This window comes from Dasypus novemcinctus, chromosome 18 (assembly GCF_030445035.2).
Source record: "Dasypus novemcinctus isolate mDasNov1 chromosome 18, mDasNov1.1.hap2, whole genome shotgun sequence".
Classification (NCBI taxonomy): domain Eukaryota; kingdom Metazoa; phylum Chordata; class Mammalia; order Cingulata; family Dasypodidae; genus Dasypus; species Dasypus novemcinctus.
In genome coordinates this window covers 4,011,268-4,032,239 of record NC_080690.1, presented here as the reverse complement: position 1 = coordinate 4,032,239, position 20,972 = coordinate 4,011,268, and the positions used below count along the sequence as shown (strand labels likewise).

At 67.5% G+C, this 20,972-nt stretch overlaps 1 protein-coding gene across 10 annotated transcripts in view; it reads left to right on the top strand.

Annotated features, from left to right (window-relative positions):
- Nucleotides 1–20,972, top strand: part of GSE1 (Gse1 coiled-coil protein) — a 91,460-nt gene that overhangs the window by 63,269 nt on the left and 7,219 nt on the right. For 3 of the 10 annotated variants that reach the window (XM_058279624.2, XM_058279617.2, XM_058279619.2), the window contains 11 exons: nt 7,040–7,239; nt 10,630–10,805; nt 11,247–11,444; nt 11,988–12,179; nt 12,536–12,834; nt 13,339–13,663; nt 15,664–16,277; nt 17,288–17,400; nt 17,635–17,905; nt 18,931–19,044; nt 19,910–20,281. In XM_058279624.2, the coding sequence (XP_058135607.1) occupies nt 7,040–7,239; nt 10,630–10,805; nt 11,247–11,444; nt 11,988–12,179; nt 12,536–12,834; nt 13,339–13,663; nt 15,664–16,277; nt 17,288–17,400; nt 17,635–17,905; nt 18,931–19,044; nt 19,910–20,281 (2,874 nt within the window). The remainder of the gene's footprint in view (nt 1–7,039; nt 7,240–10,629; nt 10,806–11,246; nt 11,445–11,987; nt 12,180–12,535; nt 12,835–13,338; nt 13,664–15,663; nt 16,278–17,287; nt 17,401–17,634; nt 17,906–18,930; nt 19,045–19,909; nt 20,282–20,972) is intronic. The other 7 variants (XM_058279626.2, XM_058279622.2, XM_058279620.2 and 4 more) reach the window with 6 other exon arrangements.

Genomic DNA, 20,972 nt, shown 5'->3' with positions numbered 1-20,972 from the left:
CGGCGCTGAAGCTTCGCCTCGAACCTCTCCTCACCTCTCGTCCCCTAAGGCCCGGGGGATTTCTGTGCCCAGGAGCCAGGCCTGGCGTTTGGATCGCCAGCCTCAGCCTGGCACAGCTCCATCTGGTCGACCCCAGCTCGGTGGGAGTGGGGTGGCTCCCAGAGTTACCTTCTCCGGGGCATCCTCTGGCCAGGCCATACCCGAGGCCCGTGCCTCTCACTCGAGTCACCCCGGCAGCCCCGAGTCGGCCCCCGCTGCACAGAGTGGGTGGCTGGGGCTCTGAGGCCGAGTTCGGCTGGCGAGGATGTGACCCATTTCCCGCACTGCCACATCAGGCCTTTTCCAAACGAACTTGGGGAGACAGTTAGGATCCCGCTCCCGAGCGGGTGCTGCGGCCCGGCGCCCGCTGCAGGGGGTGTGGGGGGTTGGGGCTGGGCTGTGAGAGAGCTGCAGTTCCAGAACATTCTTGTCACCCCAAAGGAGCACCCTCCAGGGTCCCTGCCCAGCCTCCCTAGTCTCTGGGCAGCCACAGGTGTTCTTTCAGCGGCCGTGGTTCTCCTGTCCCCGCCGTGCCTGGCAAGTGGACTCCAGACCGCGTGGCCTTCACAGCTGGCTCTTGCGCTTGCGTGTCAAGGCCGACCGTGTGGGAGCGCGGCTCAGGGCCTGCTCCTGGGTGGAGTGGGTGGAGCGGGCTCCCGCCTGCCCCAGGTGTACGAGCAGGTGCACACGGCAAAGTGACCGCTTACTGCGTGCCGGGCAGTTGGCTGAGTCCTGCTGCTTCCTAGCAAAGCTCCTCGGCTCTGTCCCTTTCGTGGGCGGCCAGAGCTGAGCCTCAGGCCCACCGAGCCCCACACGGTCGGTGGCAGAGAAGCGATCGGAACCTGGTTACACCCCAGAGACGCACATCCCGGAGCACGGCGTCCGCCTGCCCCGCCCCGCGGCAGCCGGGAGCCTCCCCCGCCAGGGCCGGGCCTCCTGTCCTTCCGGTCAGAGGCCTCGCACAACGCCCAGTGCTGGCATCTCAGCTCCTGCAAGTTACACGGAGTTCCAGGAATGTGCGGGAGAACACAGCTGGGGCCTCGCCTCCAGGGAGCCCCGTCGGGGGAGCAGAGGGCCGGGGGTGGCCCCGCAGCTCCGACCCCCGGGAGCTGGGAAAACGAGCGGGAGACTGCAGCCTGCCCGCCCCGCGCCAGCCCCTCCGGGAAGGGGTAATTAAGGCCACTGCCACCCAGCTGTCAACCACACTGCTGCCACCCGGCTCGTCTCCGCCCCCGGCGTCTGCGCAGCACCCCCGTGAACCCACTCCCATCCCTCGCCCCCGCCCCCAGAGCGCCTCCTTATTTTTAGCCACGGGAGCCGGCTACCGCCCGCCGCCTCTCGGGCTGCGTCGTTCCTCGGCCTCGTGTCTCAAGGGTGCAGTTTAAAAATTCAATTCCGACGAAGCGGTCCGCACGCCGCTGGCTCTACCCCGAGAGAAGGGATGACGGGAATGCGAGAGGAGCAATCCGTCCTCCCGATGGGTTTCCTTGCTCATGTGCCTCACTGACATTTTATTTTTCCTGAAGCTCCGAGATGTGTTCACTTTGCAGCCAGACTGCCCTGCTCGGTCACCCAGGCAGCTGGCGCCGGGGGGGGGGGGGGGGGGGGCACAAATGGGGGGACTCCAGGGAGCCCAGGAACCTTTAGCCCCTCCCCAGGGTCCAGGCTGGCAGAGCCCTCAGGGCTCAGGTCCGAAGGCATCTTTCCTTTCTTGCTGCATGTCCCGGGCAAGTTGGCAGACCTCTCTGAGCTCCCGTGTTTTTCTCGAGATGGTGATTCTTTCTGCCTCCTGAGCTTGTGCTGATTCAATGAGGGGGCGCCCTGCAAGACCGGGCGGGTGGAGAGGGCCTCGCCCACTAAGCCCCCTGCCCACCCTCCACCCGCCCCTCCACTCCTGCTGATACCAGCACCCTCTTCCCGTCCCTACCTGTGAAGCTTGGCGAGGGCCGTGTGGGCTGTGGCCACGGGTGGGACTGGACCATGGGGTGGGGGCGGGCGCAGGGGTTCCTGGCCCCGTGGGGCTTTGGGAGCTGCCCTGGCCGTGGGCGATATTCTCCCCTCTGCCGGCACTGGGCTGGGGTCCTGGGGCCGCTGTGACCCTTGCAGCCGCGTGTGTATGATTGTCCGAAAGCTGCGAAGGTCGTTGGCTCTTGTTTCTAAGTCGTTGTTTAGACCTTGCGTCGACCTTTACTTCTTCTCATGCTTTTTGGGGAGAAAGGGGGCTCAGGCGGTGGCCCCTTACCAAGGAAGGCCACACGGCACTTTTCCCGAGAGTATCTGGAAGGTTCTGGGTCTGGTCCCTGGACCCTTCTGCGTGTTGGCAGCTTTGCCCTCCAGCCCGTCGGGGGCTGCTCTGCGCGGAGCCCGCTTCCCTGGCCCAGCCCTCCGCTCCGATTCCCTCCGCTCCGATCCCCTCCGCTCCGATCCCCTCCGCTCCGATTCCCACTGCTCCGTGGCAGCCGGTCATGCTCATTCATCACTTGGTTCCGCCGTCTCCGCAATGTTCGGCTGGACACAGCTCCAGGAAGGAAAGCTGGACCGAAGTCTCAGCCGGCTGGGTGGCTGCCTGAGGGTGCCCCGGCCCCTCCAGGGCGCGAGAGCTATGGGACCATGTGGGACGGTGGTCCGACCCCCTTCCCGGGGCCCTCGCAGCTCTGTCCAGCCAGAGGGGCCGAGGTGGGGACAGTGAGGACAGCAACGTGGGGGCTTCTTAGGGGTTTGACCGGCGCGATGGGTGAGGACAAGGGAAGGTGCAGGGGTCTGGGAGCCTCGTCCCTCCCGGCTGGCCCAGGAAGTGGCCCCAACCCGCCAAGCCTGTGACTGCAAAGTCTACCCCAAATGTCGTTTAAATACTGACCTGGGAACCAAACTGACCCGACGGGGCAGGCGCGGCCGCAGGAACAGATGCACAGCGGGCCCCCGGACCACGGCCTGCCTGCCCGTCCCCTTTGGTGCCGTCTGCGTCAGCCTGCTGGGTGCTGCCAGGGCCCCCGGGCCCCCCCCCCGCCAGTGTTCAGTCACCCACCTGTCTTCATCGCAGGCCTTCCACTAGGGCCACCAAGCTCCAGGAGGTCTTTCTGGGGACCCCGTTTTCAGGGGAGCACCTAACAGTCCCTGTGTCCCAGCACAGTGAGGCACAGGACCCTGGGGCGGACGGGGCCGGAGGGCAGCGGCCTGCTGACCACATCCCTGCCCCCTGGCCTCGGCAGGGGGCCCCCACGGCGCCCGCCTCCTCGCCTCTCCTGGGACGTCTGCAGCCACGGCCCCGGCCCGCCGGCGCTGTGCGCGACCTGCCCTTGCTCTCGGCGCTCCGCAGCGTGTCCTTCAGCCTGACCCGTGGGTGCGCTGATGAGCGCATCCAGCTGGTGCTTAATAACGGCTCGACAGATCGGGTCCGCCTCCAGGAGACGGGGCGCCCTCTCTCCATGGTCCCGGCCGTCAGTCGCGTCCGTCCATCGGGCAGCGTTGTGACAGGGCCACCCGCCTGCTGCGGCGCGCTGCCAGTTAATGACGGCCACCGCGGCTGCCCGTCCCGGCCGCACCCGGGCTCGGGGCCGCGTTAGTTGGCGGGCTGGTTGCCATGGCATCGATCGCTGCTGCTCTCCCTGGCAACTCCCGGCCTCCCGCCTCGGAGGGGCTGGGCCGCTAATTGCCCGTGGCTCACCCGGCAGACCCCCCAGGCCCCCTTCTCCCCTCGCTTCCTCCCTTCAGCGGCGGGAACAGGTCACAACCTTGGGGATGGGAGAGAGGGGAGGGGACAGCAGGGGCCCGGAGACCCGTGCCACCGACGGGGGCAGGTGACACAGGGTTCTGGCACAGCGTCCAGCCAGGGCCGGAAGAGGGGCCGGTGGGGGTTCGGGGAGGGGGCGCTAGCCATTGCTCCCACTCTGTTCCAAACGGGGACCTGGCGTCCCTCTTGACCTTTGACCCCAACAGTCTTAGGGCAGCCAGAGGTCGGGTCTTCGGCTCCATGTCTTTCCTTTCTCTGTTCCAGCACAAGAGGGTCCACCCTCCCTGCACTCGCCGCCCCGAGGCCAGGCTGTGGGGAGCAAGCCAGAAGCGGGGCCAGGCACAGCTGTCACCCCACCCTAAGGCGGGGCCAGCCCCCCTGGGCACCTACCGGTGTGGGGCCAGCGCAGTGTGGCCCGTCCACCACGCAGCCACAGGCGGGCCTCGGGGGGGCGCCGCTGCTTCCACGCGGGTCAGCCGCGAGTGCCTCGTGCAGGGGAGGGCAGGTGGGCGCGAGGCCGGGCGCCCGTGGTCCATCTGCACAGAACGCCTGGAATAGGAAAGCCTTAGGGACAGAAGGTGCAGGCCGGGGTGGGGGCGGGGGTGGAGGGGACAGACCCCAGGCGGGCCATGCCGGAGGTTGCACAGCTGGACGCGCTGAGCCGTCGAGTTGCCCGCTGAGGGGGCGTTGTGTGGGGCATGAACTGGATCTCAAGAACGCTGTTACCCCCGCCCCTGAGAGCACGAGTGGGGGAAATTCCGTTTCTAAAGGGAAAGATTCAGAAGCGTATTTGGCGCAGTGGTTAGGGCGCCCGCCTCCCGTATGGGAGGTCCGTGGTTCAAGCCCCAGGCCTCCTTGACCCATGTGGAGCTGGCCTATGCGCAGTGCTGATGCGCGCAAGGAGTGCCCTGCCACGCGGGGGTGTCCCCCGTGTAGGGGAGCCCCACGCGCAAGGAGTGCACCCCCTAAGGAGAGCCGCCCAGCGCAAAAGAAAGTGCAGCCTGCCCGGGAATGGTGCTGCACACACGGAGAGCTGACACAACAAGATGACGCAACAAAAAGAAACACAGATTCCCGGTGCCACTGACAAGGATAGAAGCAGACACAGAAGAACACACAGCAAATGGACACAGAGCAGACAACTGCGGGGGGAGGGGTAAAAAAAAATCTCTAAAGGGAAAGGTCCCCTCCTTGGTATTGTTTCAGAAACTTGACCTTCTTTTTACATTTCACTGTGACCTAAGTGCATCCTGTGTCTTCAGACACCCATTGCGCCGCCCCCAGACCTGGGCCCCTCCTGGTCGCTGCGCCCCAGGGTGGCGAGCGGTCCTGCCCCTGCCCGTCGGGGAATTTGGGGTCTTTCTGACCTTGGTGGGTGGCACGTGGCTGTGGGACTTTGTGGGATTTGCCGTGTGGCCGGGGGCTCCGGGTGGGTCGTGCTCCCGCTGCAGGGGTCCATCCCGAGAACGTTCCAGCTGCACCCTCGCTAGTTGGTGGCCGTGGGGGTCGTCCGTGTCTGGGGCCGCTGGGCTTCCTCGCGGGCCCCAGGTGGACGGGGCCTTGTTTTGTGGCCTGGGCTGTGGACGGGCCAGAGCCCACTTCCCCCGGCAGCGGGGGCGGGGTGGGGCGGCGCCGTCGGGCTTTCCCTCCGGGGGCCGTTCTGGAGCCATGGGGTCAGCCCTCCTGCGCAGCCCGGGCCCCAGCCCTTACCTCTCCCCGATGCCAGTCCTGAAACGGCTTCCCGGGTGTATTCCACGCAGTGGGGCCCGATCCCGGCTGCTCTCAGAACCCGGGCGGCGCTTCCACGGCTGTGCCCTTTGCGCGCCTGGCGGGTGATGACGGCAGCTTCCGCCACCGGGCTCAGAGCTCGGCCTGGCCTAGTGGGGGCAGTGCTGGGTGGAAACCAGGCCCGACCAGCTGGGGGAGTCGGGGCCACGCAGCCTCGACGGGCACCTGAGTGCGTCCTGCAGCCCTGGGGCGGGGGGTCCGGCTGGCCTGGGTGCTGGGGAGCCCTGTTCCCACTTAGACGGTGGAGAGCCCTGCAGGGCGTTTGGTGCAGGCTGCGGGAAGGGGCGCCGTGGGGCCTGCGGCTCCGTGACCCCAGGGCACACCTGTCGCCCGTCTGTCCCGGGGCCACGGGGCAAGGGACGTGGGTTCGGTTCCTTGGCAACACCTGGGCAGGTGAGAGGGTCGATGCGGAGGACAGATGTGCAGCTCTGCCTGGTGCTGCGTGGTGGCGTGGGGGTGTGGACAGGGGAGCGGGAGTCCTTCGGCCCCTGGGAAGGACCGAGGTGAGTTGTGGACACAGTCCAGGAGGACACCCGGGCCCCGGTGCTCGAGTGCTTCCAGAAGGAACGGCCTCTTCTTTAGGCGATAGAAGGTTCTCGATTGTACCCCTCCGAAGTAGGGGCATCAGCGCCAGCCCCATCAGCCCCAGGAGTGGAGTGTGGACCTCAGCAGCTTGCTCTGCCTTGCCACTTCCCTGGGTGACGGCTGAGGGGCACGGCATTCCTGCTAGCGCCAGGAACACAACTCAACGGGTGTGCTAAAATCACGGGCGCGCGCTCTCCAAGACGGTGCATTTTACCTTACGGAAATTGTGTTCCCGGGAGGAAGAAAATCCAAAATGAATGCGTCGGGCGTTTCCTTTAAAAGCCCCGCCAGGTGCGTTGGCGGCAGCCTCTGCCCTGCACGTCCTCAGCACAGCCCCCCCTTGCCCGACCCACCTCTCCGGTGGTCCCAGGTCAGCGCCGCGGTGGTCTCGTGCCTTCGCATCCTGCGCAGCTCCCGGCCTCTCCGAGGCGGGTCGGCCCCGGGCTCACCGGGTCAGTCCAGCCTGCGCGTCCTGGAACGCGGGGCCCCGGGGCTCTGGCCGTGTGGGGGTCACTCCGCGTAACACGACCTGCTGGGGAGGGTGACACATCCGTCTGTCTTGGGCTTGGGTTAGGCGTCGTCCCGGGGCGCCCCCTCCCCACGCTTCTGGCACGTCCCGGCCGTCCCAGGTGACTGTCCCTTATGGTGGGCTCGGGCCAGGGAGGCCCCAGAGCGTCCTGTTGACCGTCCCTCCCGCTGGTCGGGAGGGGGGGGCCCCTTGGAGGCCAGGGCAAGCCAAGTGGCCGGTGGGGTCCCGGCAGGCAAGAGGGCCCGGGCACCACGGCCCAGCTCTGCTTCCCGCTGCAGGGTGGGCGCAGCTGTGTGGCGTTGGCCTCGGGGACGCGCCCTGCCAGGGTGCAGGGCGGCCACTCACACCCACTGCCTCTCTCCCCGCAGGGTCGTCACTGAGCAGCGAGTCGTCCCCCGTGTCCTCTCCGGCCACCAACCACAGCTCCCCCGCCAGCACGCCCAAGCGCGTGCCCATGGGCCCCATCATCGTGCCCCCCGGGGGCCACAGCGTCCCCAGCACGCCCCCCGTGGTGACCATCGCCCCCACCAAGACGGTCAACGGCGTCTGGAGAAGTGAGAGCCGGCAGGTGAGTGGCCGCGGGCGGAGCCCAGGGCCAGCGGCAGGGGTCAAGGGCACGCGAAGATGGCATACTCCCTCCGGGGACATGGGGGCGCGGCGCCCATTGAGGGGTCTGGGCTCAAGTCTCATGCCCACGTACCCTCCCTGACCCTCCGTTTCCTTTGCACGCCCGGGCGACCACGGCACCTGCTCGGGGGTTCATGGAGGGGAAGGGGACAAGTCCACGTGAAGCGCCGCCACACCCGATAACCGACAGCCGCCGCTCGGGCGCATTGTCGTGGCAGGGAAGCCACTGCCCCGACCCGGCCGGGCCCAGTGTCCCACCACTTCCCGTCCTCCTGTTTCCGAGGGTCCCTCCCTAAATGCGCAGCGGTCTGCGGCCCCCTCGGCTGCCCGCAGCCTGGCCGGGGCGTCCCCCACGCCTGCCCCTCGGCCCCACCTCTCCACTGCCCCACACCAGGGTGGCCCTGCCTCTGAGACCCGCTGGCAGTCGCGGACCTTTCCTGGAACTCTGCAGAGTTCCCCAGGGACGGCGCCCCAACAGCGCGCGCCGGGGAGGGGGAGCAGCACCCACCCTGCCCCCACCCGCAGGGTTCCCCGGATGCCGGGCTGACCCCACGTCCCCTTCCCGGCTGGCCCGACTTCACGGTGTCCCGGGTGCGCTGGAGATGGAATTGCTGCCCGTCCCAGGAGGGGACCCCACCTCGGGACCCCGCCGCCAGGGGCGTTGGTGCGGCCTCGGCGCTGGGCCCTTCCCGGGCCGCTTCTGCTCCCCTGGGTGAAGGGAGGACGGGAATCTGCTCCCTCCAGGGGGTCCGGCCACCCCGGCAGGGCGGGGGCGGGGTCCTGGCCTGAAGGACCCCAAGTCCTCTGGGGCAGCATCCTGCCCCCTAGCGTGGGCCCGCCTGGGCGCAGCCACTGACGCCCGGGTCCCCTGGGCAGCAGCCTCGCGGCTCAGAGCCGCCCGCCTTGTCACCGTCCCCACGTGCTGCATGTGTCCCCAGAACAGGGGCCCGTCGGAGCAGCTCGCCCCCCGCCCCCCGCTGACGAAACCCTCAGGCCGTGGCTTCCAGGGGAGGGAGAAGTGGGGTTCACTGATGATGGGGGGCCGGTGCTCAGCGAGGCCAGTCCTCGGGGCAGGAGGGAGGAAGGACATGGCGAGGTCGGGGCAGGGAGCCACGGGGGCCGAGGGGGGTGGCGGGGGTGGCTCCAGGGGGGGGGGGCACGGGAGGAGCCGGGCTGGTGGAGGCCCCCCGGCTCCCAGGGGGTCGGGCCCCTCCCCGCTCATGGCGTTGGCTGCACGAGCAGATCCCTGTCCCCAGACGTGGTGCCGGTGTTGGGGCGCTTTGGGGCGCAGGCTGAGCTGCCGCTCCCCACTGCCCCTGCCCTCCCAGCTCTGCGGTGCTCCAGGCCCGCTGGCCCCGACCCCAGGGGCTGCCTGACCCCAGGGGCTGCCTGCACTCGGCCGCTCCAGCCGGACAGAGAGGACTGGCCCCGCCCCTGCCCCCTACCCCCTACCCCCTGCCCCCCTGCCTCCCTGCCCCTTCCCCCTCCCTCCCGTTCCCCTCCCTGCCCCCTCCCGTCCTCCCCACCTCCCTGCCTCCCTACCTCCTCTCTCCCTGCCCCTCCCCTGCCTACTCCCCTGCTTCCCTGCCTCTTCCCCCCTCCCCTGATCCCTCCATCTCCTCCCTTGTCCTTTCCTTGTCTTGTCTGTCCCCAGTCAGGCCAGAAAGACGCCATCTGGCCCAGCCGCCTCCAAGTAGGGCTTTCTGGGGCATGTGGGCCCATGGGCTGGGGTCTGCCTGGGGCCCCTGCCAGGTGGCTCTGCTGTTCAGTTCAGCAGACGGTACCGGAAATGTGTCAGAGCAGTGCCAGGTCCTTGTCGGTGCCGTTTCCAGCTGCTCTGGGCGAGTGCGCATGGGGTACCCATCCCACCTGCGGGTGTCGCGCTCAGCGTGACCTGCACGCTTCCTCAGACACTCACACACCTGTACTCGGGCTCTGGAGCTAGAGTGGGTCCCGGGGACGGTGGCGTGGGGGAAGGGGTCCACCTGGGAGGGGCACGCTCAACAGGTGAGGCGACGGGGGCTCCGGGCGCCCAGGGACCGCGTCTCCAAGGGCCACGTGGAAGTCCTCCCAGCAAAGCGCAGGACTCTGGGGCGCGACCCTCGCCAGCTAGAGGAGAGGAGGGGGTTCTGGGTGTCTGCCACATGCGTGTGGATCGCCCTCGACATGCCCTTCCCCAGCGAGCTGGGCTGGGTGCCGTGGGCACGCGCGGAGGGACCAGGGGCCCGTCTCCATCAGTTACCACCTGTGTGCCTACAAGGGGGCTGCACGCGGGAAATGTGCCCGACGGAGCCGCCTGGCTCGTACCTGCCACGTGTCCAGAGGTGTCATTGTCACCGACATGAAGGTGGCCAGGCGGCCACCAGGTCCCTCCCTCAGCCTCCCCGCACCCACCCGGGAGTTAGACAGACAGTAGCTGCCTGGAGGGGGCAGGGGAGGACGGGAAATGGGGGGTCCAGGAAGGCAGGTGGGCAGGCCCGGGAGCTCCACACCCCCTGACACCCCTGCCGTCCCCCCGGCGTTTCCGGGGTGCGCGGAATGGTGTGGACGGGTGCGGGTTTGCGTCTTGAGGAGGCCGCTCTCTGAGCCCCGTTGGCTCAACTGCGTCAGAAGTGGCCCGGCCTAAGGAGAGCCGGGGGCTGGGCAGCAGCGACCGCAGCATCCAGCTGCCCTGCTCTGCGGCCCCTTCGTGGTCCCCTCGGTGACAAGGAGTCCGAGCCTTCTTGGTGGCCCCTGGAGCATAGCTGGCCCATGCAGCCACGCTGGGTCACTCCATGGGCAGTGGGGAGCCCGAGCAAGCCCCTTCCCGGGTGTCCCCACAACCCGACCCCCCACCCAGTCCCAGGTCTGCTCTCTGTGCAGGACCCTCTGGAGGTGACCAGGGATTGGCAGGACCCCAGCATCCCCCCAGCTTGTGTGGAGGTGTCCCCAGTCGGGCCCACTCCTGGCCCAGCCGCCGCCTGCTTCAGGGGTGCCAGGGGAGCTGGGAAGACGGGTGGCAGCTGTTGTGTGGCCTCTGGGGGATGCCCGTGGACCTGGCGTCCATGGGCAGGGGGTACCCCATGGCTGCTGGGCTGGCCCAGAGCTGCCAGGAGCCGACTCCACGCCCACGGCTGTGGGGGGGGGGGCCAAGCCAGCAGGAACCAGCCCCTGGAGCCTGATTCTCCCTCTCTACCTCGTGGGCCCCTGACTGCCTGTTTGGGGAGAAAACCTCAAGGAGAAGGACCCTTCTAGCACATGATCTGGAACATTCCTGGGTCTGGAGGTTGGCCTGGCTCCATCTGTGTGTGCCCAGCCCCCCAGCCCTGACCGCTGTGCTCTCTCCCCGCAGCAGGACGCCAGCTCCCGGGGGGGCGGCAGTGGTCGGGAGCGCCTCATCGTGGAGCCCCCGCTGCCCCAGGAGAAGGCGGGGGGCCCAGCCATCCCCTCTCACCTGCTCGGCACCCCCTACCCCTTCGGGATCGCCCCCAGCTCTGTCGTGCAGGACTCCCGCTTCCCCGCTCTGAAGTAAGTTCCACTCAGGGGGGCTTGGTGGGGAGGCCTGGGGGGCAGCTTCACCGCCGGCCCTGCCCGCTGGCCTACGCCTGGCTGGGGGGCTCCCCAGGGGCGGCCGCTGTCACCAGCTGTGCCCCAAGGCGGGACGTCATCCCCACCTCCCGCTGGTCGTCCCTTGGCTTGTCCTGCGGGCTTGTGTCCTTGTTGTATCCCCTCCACTCGTGTCCCTCCACCCTGTCCCCCCTCCATTCGTGTCCCCCACTTCTCTCCTCCACTCACGTCCCACTTGTGCTCCTTCACTCGTGTTTCCGTGTCCCCTCCACTGATGCCCCCCTCCACTTGTTCCCCCGTGTCCCCTCCACTTGTGCCCCTGTGCCCCCTCCACTTGTCTCCCCTCCACTCGTGTCCCCACCGCGGACCGCTGAGGCTGTGCTCCCCCCATCCCCCCCGCAGCCTGCAGCGGCCCGTGCACCACGTAGTGCCCCCCAGCGCCGTGACCGAGGACTACCTGAGGAGCTTCCGGCCCTACCACACGGCCGAGGACCTCCGCGTGGCCTCCCTCCCGCCCCTCGGCCTGGACCCGGCCACTGCCGCCGCCTACTACCACCCCAGCTACCTGGCCCCCCACCCCTTCCCGCACCCGGCCTTCAGGTGAGCGGCCCCGGGCGCCCCTGCTGCACCCCTCAGCACTGGATCTGGCTCCCAGTTGCCCACCCCGCGCCCTTCTGGGTATCCTTCCCACCCCCGCTCCCCTCTGGGCGCTCTCTGGGTCCCCCCGGCATGGAGCCGTCGGGGAGCGGGTGGGTGTATGGCCCGTGCACATGCGGGGCCTCGGCACCGTCCACGGAGCCGACGCGGAGCAGCTGGGCGGCCCCAGCACTGCCCACAGGGGGTCACTTCAGACGAGCCCCGTGGAAGTGCGTGCGCGCAGCTCCACTGCGTGGACACTGGGCAGGCTGTCCGGACGCGGCTGCCCTCCCGGGGCCTCCGAGTGCCAGCTGCTGTCCAGCCGGTGGGCCCCAGCTGTGGGGGGGCTCCGGCCCCTTGGGGCCTGGGGGTCTGGGAGCAGGCGGGGCCTGAGGGAAGGCGCAGGGACCCCGCTCCAGGCCAGGTGTGCTCAGGGCCCCTCGTGCCCGGCCGGGCCTGCCCGCCCCCCACTGACCCGGGCGCTCTCCGGCCGCCCTGTTCCCGCAGGATGGAGGACTCCTACTGCCTGTCGGCGCTGCGGTCCCCCTTCTACCCCATCCCCACCCCCGGCTCCCTGCCCCCGCTGCACCCGTCGGCCATGCACCTGCACCTCTCCGGGGTCCGCTACCCCCCGGAGCTCTCCCACTCGTCCCTGGCGGCCCTGCACTCAGACCGGATGTCCAGCCTCAGCGCCGAGAGGTGAGCGGGGCCCGAGGCTGGGGTGGGTGGCCTCCTGAGACTCGGCCGTGCTGGGGCATGTCGGCGACCTGGCCCCTGGGCACTCAGCTCTCGCGTCACTGCGTCGCCAGTTGAAGCGAACCTGGCAGTGAGAGGGCGCACTGCAAGGGTGCTTCGCCGGGCCAGATGTGGCTTCCGGTTTTGTGGACCTGGAGTCCCTTAGCGCAGCCTCGGTCCAGTTCAGCAGCCCCTCTGTCCCCCCGCGGCAGGCTCGGGCGAGGGTGCCAGCGCCTCAGTCGGGGAATTCTCCGGTGGGCCGCCCTCACCCCTCTTCCGTAGAGGAGGCCTCTGACCTCCCGCTCCTCCTCTGTCCACAGGCTGCAGATGGACGAGGAACTGAGGCGCGAGCGGGAGCGGGAGGCTGACCGCGAGCGCGAGAAGGAGCGGGAGCGCGAGCGCGAGAAGGAGCGGGAGCGCGAGAAGGAGCTGGAGCGCGAGCGCGAGAAGGAGCGCGAGCTCGAGCGCCAGCGGGAGCAGCGGGCCCGCGAGAAGGAGCTGCTGGCCGCCAAGGCGCTGGAGCCCCCGTTCCTGCCGGTGGCCGAGCTGCACGGGCTGCGGGGCCACGCCCCGGAGGAGCGGGCGAAGCCCCCGGAGCAGCTGACCCCCACCCGAGCAGGTACCGGGCAGCGGGCGCAGGGAGCGCGCCCTTCGTGGTGGTGCCCGGGCAGGGAGAGCCAGAGGGCAGAACCGGCAGCACCTGATGGCGCCACGGAGGGTACAGTGGCCCCTTCCGGGGAAAAGGAGCCCGTGGCAGCGCCAGTTTATGCCGTGCCAACAGTTCCACCGCAGTGGGTTTTGAGCCGGTAGCGCAGCCTCTCCGGAGCAGGGTGGGCTCCTGTCAGGCAGACACAGTGGGCCAGGAGGGCCCCCTGGGCAGAGCTGTGAGAAAGTGCATGGGAGCCAGGTGGTCACGGGCACTGCAGAGCATTGTTCGTTGTCCCTTACGACACTTGATCCTGAGGGTCCAGTGGAGTTTTTGGGACTGGTTGTGTCTGGCCAGGCTCCCACAAGTCCCAGGAATTACACTCTGCTCTCTTGGACACCTGTGAGGGGTGTCAAGCGGTGCCCGTGGGGAGGGCCCCTGGAAGGGGTGGGCTGTAACGGCCTTTTCCCCCCTCAGAGAAGCTGAAGGACTCGGGGCTGCAGGCACCTCCGCCTGTGCCGCTCCCCCTGCACCCGGCGCCCGCCCCCCACCACGCCGTGCCCAGCCTCATCTCCAACCACGGCCTCTTCCCGCTGCCGGGCAGCAGTGCCGCCACGGCCCTGCTCATCCAGCGCACCAACGAGGAGGAGAAGTGGCTGGCGCGGCAGCGGCGGCTGCGGCAGGAGAAGGAGGACCGGCAGTCGCAGGTGTCCGAGTTCCGGCAGCAGGTGCTGGAGCAGCACCTGGACATGGGCCGGCCCCCGGTGCCCGCGGAGGTGGAGCACCGGCCCGAGAGCGCCAGGTGGGCCGGGCAGGGGTGGGCTGCCAGGCGGGCGCGCCGCCAGGGAGGGGTCGTGTCGGTGTTGGGGTTCGCGGTCGCTTCTGTGACTTCGGGTCCTTTCTGTGGCGTGGGTTAGGACGTTGGAATGTCCCCCGAGGAGGGACACGAGCTGCTCAAGGCCCCGGTCTGAGGCACGCACACGCCGGCCCCGAGGCTGGCCGTGGCACCTGAAGCCATGGGGAGGTGCTTTCAGTTAGAGGATCACATGTCCCGCCCTGCTTTCCAGCTGGGGCTCCTTTTTTTTCCTCTTTTTAATTAACAAGAGGCTCCGTTTGTTTCTTTAAATAAAAACTTTGTTTTATTTCTTTATAACGGAGATGCACCTGCCTCCCAGCCCAGCTCTCAGTGCAGTCCCTGGGGTCTCGTGCCTGCCTCAGGCCCTGCCTCCCAGCACCCGCCTCCCAGCACCCACCTTGCGAGCTGGGCCCAGAGCCCCCTGCGCGCAGTTGCCCTGGGCCCAGCAGGGGCCTGGCTGGGTGTCCGAGGCCCCCCGTCTTTCTCTGGACCTTGGTTTCCTCCTGGGTGCACAAGGAGGTGGGCAGGCAGCTTCCCCAGCTCTGCAGGCCCCGAGGTACCATCCCCGGAGGCGGTGCTCAGGTGTCCAGGACGGAGGCACACTGGCTTTAAGTGCCTCCCTTGCCTGGGTGGCGGGGGCCTTCCCGCGCGTCCCCCGCCGCAGCTGGGGGGCTCCGGGGCTGCGGAGGACAGCGCAGGGCCTGGCTCAGCTCCTCAGGCGTGTCGGCGCCTGCTGTCCTTGGGGGCCCTGGCTGGACCCGTTCTTGCTCTCTGCTGCCGGCCTGATAAGATCTAACTCCTGCAGGCAGATCCTCTGCGCAGGTCGCCCCAGGGCAGCCTCTGGGCTGGGCGCAGGCAGGAGGAGGGTCCCCAGGGTGGCCCCGGGCGCTATCTCCCAGCGACATGTCCAGGCTGGAAAACTGTGCAGTGCAGGCTCCGGCGCATGAGGCATTTGTGCTGCTAAGGGGTTTTACTTTTCAGCACCTCACTGTTTGCTCCAGAACAGTTTCTTAGTGCAGCTCCCTTTGTCCTCTGCCGATTCGGAGGAGGAGGTTGGGGCCACTGGGAAGGGCCTGTGTGGCTGTTTGCAGGCGCTCCCCAGCCACGGGGGGTCTCAGAGCCTAGCCGCGCTGCCCCTGCCCCCGTCTGCCCCGGGGCACCCATCCGGGCTGCGTGGGGCCAGCTGCCGCCCTTAGGAAAGCAGATGCACTTTGGAGAAACCACCCAAGTAGACGTTGGTAAATTGAGTTGCGTTTTAAGTGCACTGAGGAAGCACACCACTTAGCGTGGGCAGAGCTTCCCTTCTAATGGAAGATGCCCTGGCGCCAGAGCTGGCCCGCGTAAACGAGGCCCCTCGCCACCTTTGTGTAAGGGAAGCGCAGCCTGTCTCTGGTCAGGCCCTGGCTCTTGGGGTCATGGCAGCCACCCTGGGGCTCAGCCTTGGGCGGTCTGGGGTAGCCGCAGACCCAGCAGGGGCCACCGAGCCCGGCCCGTGTGGTTGTGTCTGGGGAAGCGCTTCTCCCATGGTGTCTGGCTCTGCACAGAGCTGGGCAGACACTGGAAGCTTCTCTCGTGCTGTGCTCCCCTGCCTGCCCGTCATCGGCTTACCGGGTGGTGCCAGCCGAGCTTTGCCCATTCCTTTTGTGGGGCAGTGAGGTCCCCATGAGGAAAGGGTGCTGGCCTGCCCCCGTGTGAACCCACAAAAGCTCTAGGAAGTAGTGGGGTGATAGTTGGCTGGGTACACTCGAGCCGCTGGCTCTGAGCCTCAGAGTCCATGCTTAGTCGCGGGCCTGCCAGCGCTGGCCTGGATGCACGAGACGCGCAGCCCTCAGCGGGGAGCGCAGCCAGCTTCCCGGCCCGCGCCTGCCCACGTGGGACCATCGCAGGTGCGCCAGGGGTCTGAGGCCCTGCTCCCGCGTCTCACGGCTGCTCCGCTCCCTCCCCAGGCCAGGACCAACCCGGCACGAGCCAGGCAGCCGAGAGCCCGCGCAGCACTTCGGCGGGCCCCCGCCCCTCATCTCGCCCAAGCCCCAGCACCCCGCCGTGCCCGCGGCCCTCTGGAACCCGGTGTCCCTGATGGACAGTGCGCTGGAGACCCGGCGGGCTCCCGAGAGCCACGCCCTGCACAGCCACCCGGCCCCGTTCGAGCCGAGCCGCCCAGCTGCCATCCCACTGGTGAAGGTGGAGCGGGTCTACTGCCCGGAGAAGGCGGAGGAGGGACCCCGGAAGCGGGAGGCCGCCTCCCTGGACAAGTACCAGGCGCCACTGCGCGAGGCGGGACACCTGGAGCACCAGGCCTTCCCCCGCGGGCCTGGCCCCTTCCTCGCCGAGCTCGAGAAGTCCACCCAGGCTGCCCTGGGCCCACCGCCTGCCGCCCTCACGCAGGCGGCCCCCTTTGGGGAGCTTGGCGGGCCCCTGAAGCCTGGCTCGCCCTACCGGCACGTGGCCCCGCGGGGACCCGACCCCGCCTACGTCTACGACGAGTTCCTGCAGCAGCGCCGGCGGCTGGTCAGCAAGCTGGACCTGGAGGAGCGCCGGCGGCGAGAGGCCCAGGAGAAAGGTCCGGGAGCCTGGCCCTGTGGTGCCCCGGCCTGCCCGCTGGCCCTGCTGGGTCCCTTGGGACCAGGGGCTGAGCTGGAAGAGGGAGGGGCGGTGCCAGCGGCTCCCTTCTCCCACTGCTGTCTCCAGGAGATTAGGCGGGAGGGGGAGAGGCGGCGGGTTTCCGGCGTGTCCCAGGCAGTGGCGCTCTGGCTGTTTGACGCGCCGCCGGGAGGCAGACCCTGGGCCACGTGCCCAGCCTGCCACCGCGCAAACTGTCTAAAAAGCCCAATCGGTCTGTCTGCAAAGACGGTTCCGTGGACAAGTGTGATGAAGGAGTTGTGACGGAGGCTAACGTGCTTTGAAGTGTTGATATTGCAGCATAGCGGGAAGGGGCCTGGTCAGTGGTGGCTCCTGGGGCCACCGAACGTTGCAGGGAAGAGAGGGGGCAGCAGCGGGCACTTAGAGGGGGTAGGGGAGTCTCTGCCTTACGCTCCTGCTGCAGGGTCCACTCACCTGCAGCTCTGTGAGCGCCCAGGTGAGCAGGTCCAGGTACCTGCATCCCCGTCTGGCCAGGAGAGCCAAGGGGTCAGCTCCCAGCTGAGGAGCTCGGGGCCCCAGGTCAGCGGTCCTTTCCCCTGCTGGGCCCCCAAGGACACTTGAGCCTCTCGAGGGTCGACATCAGCCCCTGACTAACCAGAAGCCCAGAACAGCCCGGAAGCCGGTCATGGACGGGGGTGAGGGTGCCTGCGGGAGGAGGTGCCGCTTGTGCTCTCTCTGCACCACGTGCCGCTGAGGGCACCAGTGACCCCTGCCTGCCTGTCTCCTGAGACCGAGAGCAGATGGCCCCGGGGGCGGGGATGTGAGCACACGCAGCCTCGGGTTGCCATGGATACCCACCGCGCCAGCCCAGGGAAGCCTGAGGCCTGCCCGTCCATCCCTGGAAGCCCCGAGGACCCGTTCCTCAGCCGTGCCCACCTGGGGTCCCCCCCTTGGCTGCCCCCGGACTGACCGGCCCGTTTCTGCCGTCAGGCTACTACTACGACCTGGACGACTCCTACGACGAGAGCGACGAGGAGGAGGTCAGGGCCCATCTCCGCTGCGTGGCTGAGCAGCCACCCCTCAAGCTGGACACGTCCTCTGAGGTACTCGGTCGTCGCTTGGCCCCGGGGTGCCCATGGGACAGGGTGCACGGCCCCGTGGGGGTTCCGGCACAGTCCGCCCTGTCCCGCTGTCCCCCGGCCCCAGCAGAGCCTGTGCGGTCAGCCCGGGGCTGGGGCGCAGCGCTGCACTCAAGGTGCCAGGACAGGGGCTCCCGGGCAGTGACCGCCCTGCTCTGCTGTCGGTGTCAAACGGATTTGTTTTCTTTCCCAATCCAGAAGCTAGAGTTTTTGCAACTTTTTGGCTTGACCACCCAACAGCAGAAGGAGGAGTTGTTGACCCAGAAGCGGAGGAAGAGGCGGCGGATGCTGAGGGAGAGAAGCCCGTCACCCCCCGCGCTGCAGAGCAAGCGGCAGACGCCCTCGCCCAGGCTGGCGCTCTCCACCCGCTACAGCCCCGACGACATGAACAGCAGCCCCAACTTCGAGGAGAAGAAGAAGTTCCTGAGCACCTTCAGCCTGACCCATGTCAGCGCCGAGAGGAGGAGAGGTGAGGCCCGGCCCCGCGGGCGGGGGCCCCCGGGCGGCCGGCTCCTCTGCTCCTCGTCCCACCCCAGCGTCGTCTTGGCTTGTCCCCGTCTGGAGCCTCTTGTCGGGCGTTTGGGCGCTGGCGCTCCTGGTCCGGGCTCCGGCACCGTGCAGCCGTGGTGCCAGCCTGCGTGTGCCGACAGGGGGTGGTCGGCCACCTGCGGAGCCCCCACGCCGAGCGGGCGCTTCTGGGCCACTCTGGTCCCCGAGGTCCCATACGGGACCGACACCGCGGGGCGGCCCGAGCCCTTGCTCAACACAGACCTCCACATGTGGGTGGGCACATCTGGTGCGCGTGTCCGGGGCCCCTCCTGGGCACTTGCTTTCTCTGCACGGCAGCAGGGGGGAAAGCAGAAAGCACATCTGGGCCGTTTCATTACTAGCTGTAGGGGAGTTGGCTTTTCATTTTTAACCGGTAAGCTGGTGTTTGCTTTCACGTCCCTCTAAGGGTGGTGCGTCCAGGGCCAGGACAGATCCCTGGAGACAATGTGGAGGCGTCTGTTGGCAAAAGCATCTTTTCTGCGGGCCTGCTTCCTGGAGAGCCGCGGGCTCCTTCAGTGGGTCGGCAGCGCCGCTGCGGCAGGACTTGGGGCGAGCATCTGGGGTCGCCTGTGCAGCGAGTGTGGGGGCTGAGCAGCGGCCCCAAGTCGTGAGGGGGCAGTGTGGGGGTCGTTTGGCGTCTCCTTGAGCCGGGACCCGCGCTCTCTGTCTCTGCGGAGAGCACTCTCTCGGGCGTCCCTGTGGAAGCCGGCGTTGCCTGCCCACAGCCATTTCTGTCCGTCTGGACGCTCAGTGGTAAAGGCTGAGAGATGGACACTCACTCCTCCACAGGGAAGGCTTCTTAGACCGGGGCCTGTCCCCGTGGCACTTGCTTGGTTCTCCTCTTGCTTTGAAGCGCTTGTGACGGCCGCTCGTGGCCTGGCCGCTCTCCTTCCCTCTCGGAAACGGTGCGACTGCCCCTTTAACCTCAGGCTGCTTTTCCCATAGACAAAGAGAAACTTGTTGAAATGCTCCGAGCCATGAAGCAGAAGACACTGCCAGCAGCAAAGGCAGACCCACAGACAAACCCTCCGAGGGACAGTCCTGCCGTCCCCCTGAGCGGTAAGGCGCAGGGCCAGGGAGGACAGCCCCTCAGCCGCCGCCCAAGGTTCTGGAGCCAGCGGCCCGTCGTTCTCAACTTGCTCCTGGAGTCTAGACTGCATATCTCTCCATCCCTTTCAGTTCGTGTGCAGTTGGCTGCACGGCTGGAAGGTTCTCCTCAGGAAGGAGCACTAGAATTCCAAGTCTGAGCTCTGAGAGTTAAGGGGGAGAGTACGGCTGCCTGGCCAGAGGGGCCGTCTGTTCTTAGCGATCCGCAGGGCTGCCTGGTGGTGGCCGTGGTCCGGCACGGCCGTGCGCACTGAGCCTCTTGGAGGCCGCTCCAGTGCTGGCCCGGGCCCCCGGCGCTCTGTCCCAGGAAGGAGGACACCGCGCTTGGGTCTCCCTTGCCTGTTGCTTCAGCTCTGCTGCTCCCGTCTTCCTTGTTGCTCTTGCTTCTTCTTCCAGGCCTCTGCACGCCTGCTTTTACACCGTCCCCCCGTCCTCCGGGCTTGCGTGTGCCTCCCTACCTGCTGAACGGAGCAGGGCCCTCCTGCAGGCTGTCCGCATCCGGGGCAGCCTTCTTGGTCAGTGGGACTCTAACCTCAGCTCCTGCTTTCCCCTGAGGCCACCTGCTCTTCTGCCCTCAGGCTCTTTCCCGTCCCAGACGCCTTCCTGAGGCCCTTTCAAGGATGGACTTGCTGCTAAACACACCACGTCTTCAAACTGTAAAAGCGTTCGCCGCCGTTTAACTCGGCGTCGCCCGAGTCTTGGTTCTTGTCCTCTATTAAATCTGAGCTCTTAGAAGTCAGGGGCCAAGTGGGGACACTCATCCTGTGCTGTTAACTTGCCGCTTTAAATGTTTTCCCTCATTTTCTGTTTCTAAAAGAGCCAGCCACGCAGCAAGCCTCTCTGGAGACGGTTAAGCCTGTCGGTATCGCTGCCTCTTTGTCTGATGTCCCAAAGGCCATGGAAGCTGGGAGGCTGGAGCAGCTCCGGCCCCAGGAGCCCCCCGGCGCCCAGGAGCCAGGCCCCGCCGGTGGCGAGAGGGCCAGGCTGGGCGAGGCCCCCGCGGGCAAGAAGGTCCTGAGCATGCTCCAGTGCATCCGGGGCCCCGCGCCCAAGGACGTGCCCGTGCCGCTGTCACACAGCCTCAACGGGAAGAGCCAGCCCTGGGAGCCCTCCCTGGCGGAGGAGTTCGCGCAGCAGTTCCACGAGTCGGTGCTGCAGTCCACCCAGAAGGCCCTGCAGAGGCACAAGGGTAAGGCAGCGCCACGCCCCTGCCCTCCCCGCCAGCCCTGGCCAGCCCCTGCATGGGGCGCCTGGGGGGGCTGGGGGGCTCATTAGGTACAGAGTCTGGCTCAGTGAGTCTGGGGGCACCAAGGTGCTCCACTCCCAGCACGCGGTGCTGCTGGAGATGCAGGGTGCGCAGAGCACACGCCCGGAAAGCCAGCCAGGAGGCCCTGGGCAGAGCTGCTTCCTTGCAGTCGGGCCCAGCAGCTCCCTTGCTGGCCAAGGCTCTCCTCGGGCTCTCGGGAAGTGGGCTTCCCGGGCTCCCAGGCACAGCGCCGCCCTGGGCCGCTACTGGATCGTCTGATGGCCTCGGTGCCGTGGGTGTGGCCAGGGCAGGCCACCCTGGGACATGGCGGTCGCTCTAGCCCCCCACGCTGGAGCCTCCAGATTCATTCCCCTCGGAATGGGGGTGGGAATTATTTTTAATTTTGGGGAACAGAGGCTGTTAAATTTTATTTTTACTGTGTCAAAAACTTAGTTGCTTTAAAAAAGAACCCTTCAAGAGTTAAACTACTGATAAGTTTTTACAAATTCTAATAACCAGAAAGAAAAAAATCTGTCCAAATAAGTATTTTAAGATTGTGATACTAGAAGCTGTAAACGTATTAATACATAAATAGCGTTTTGAATGTAGGTATGACGTGATTTCAGTATCGTTC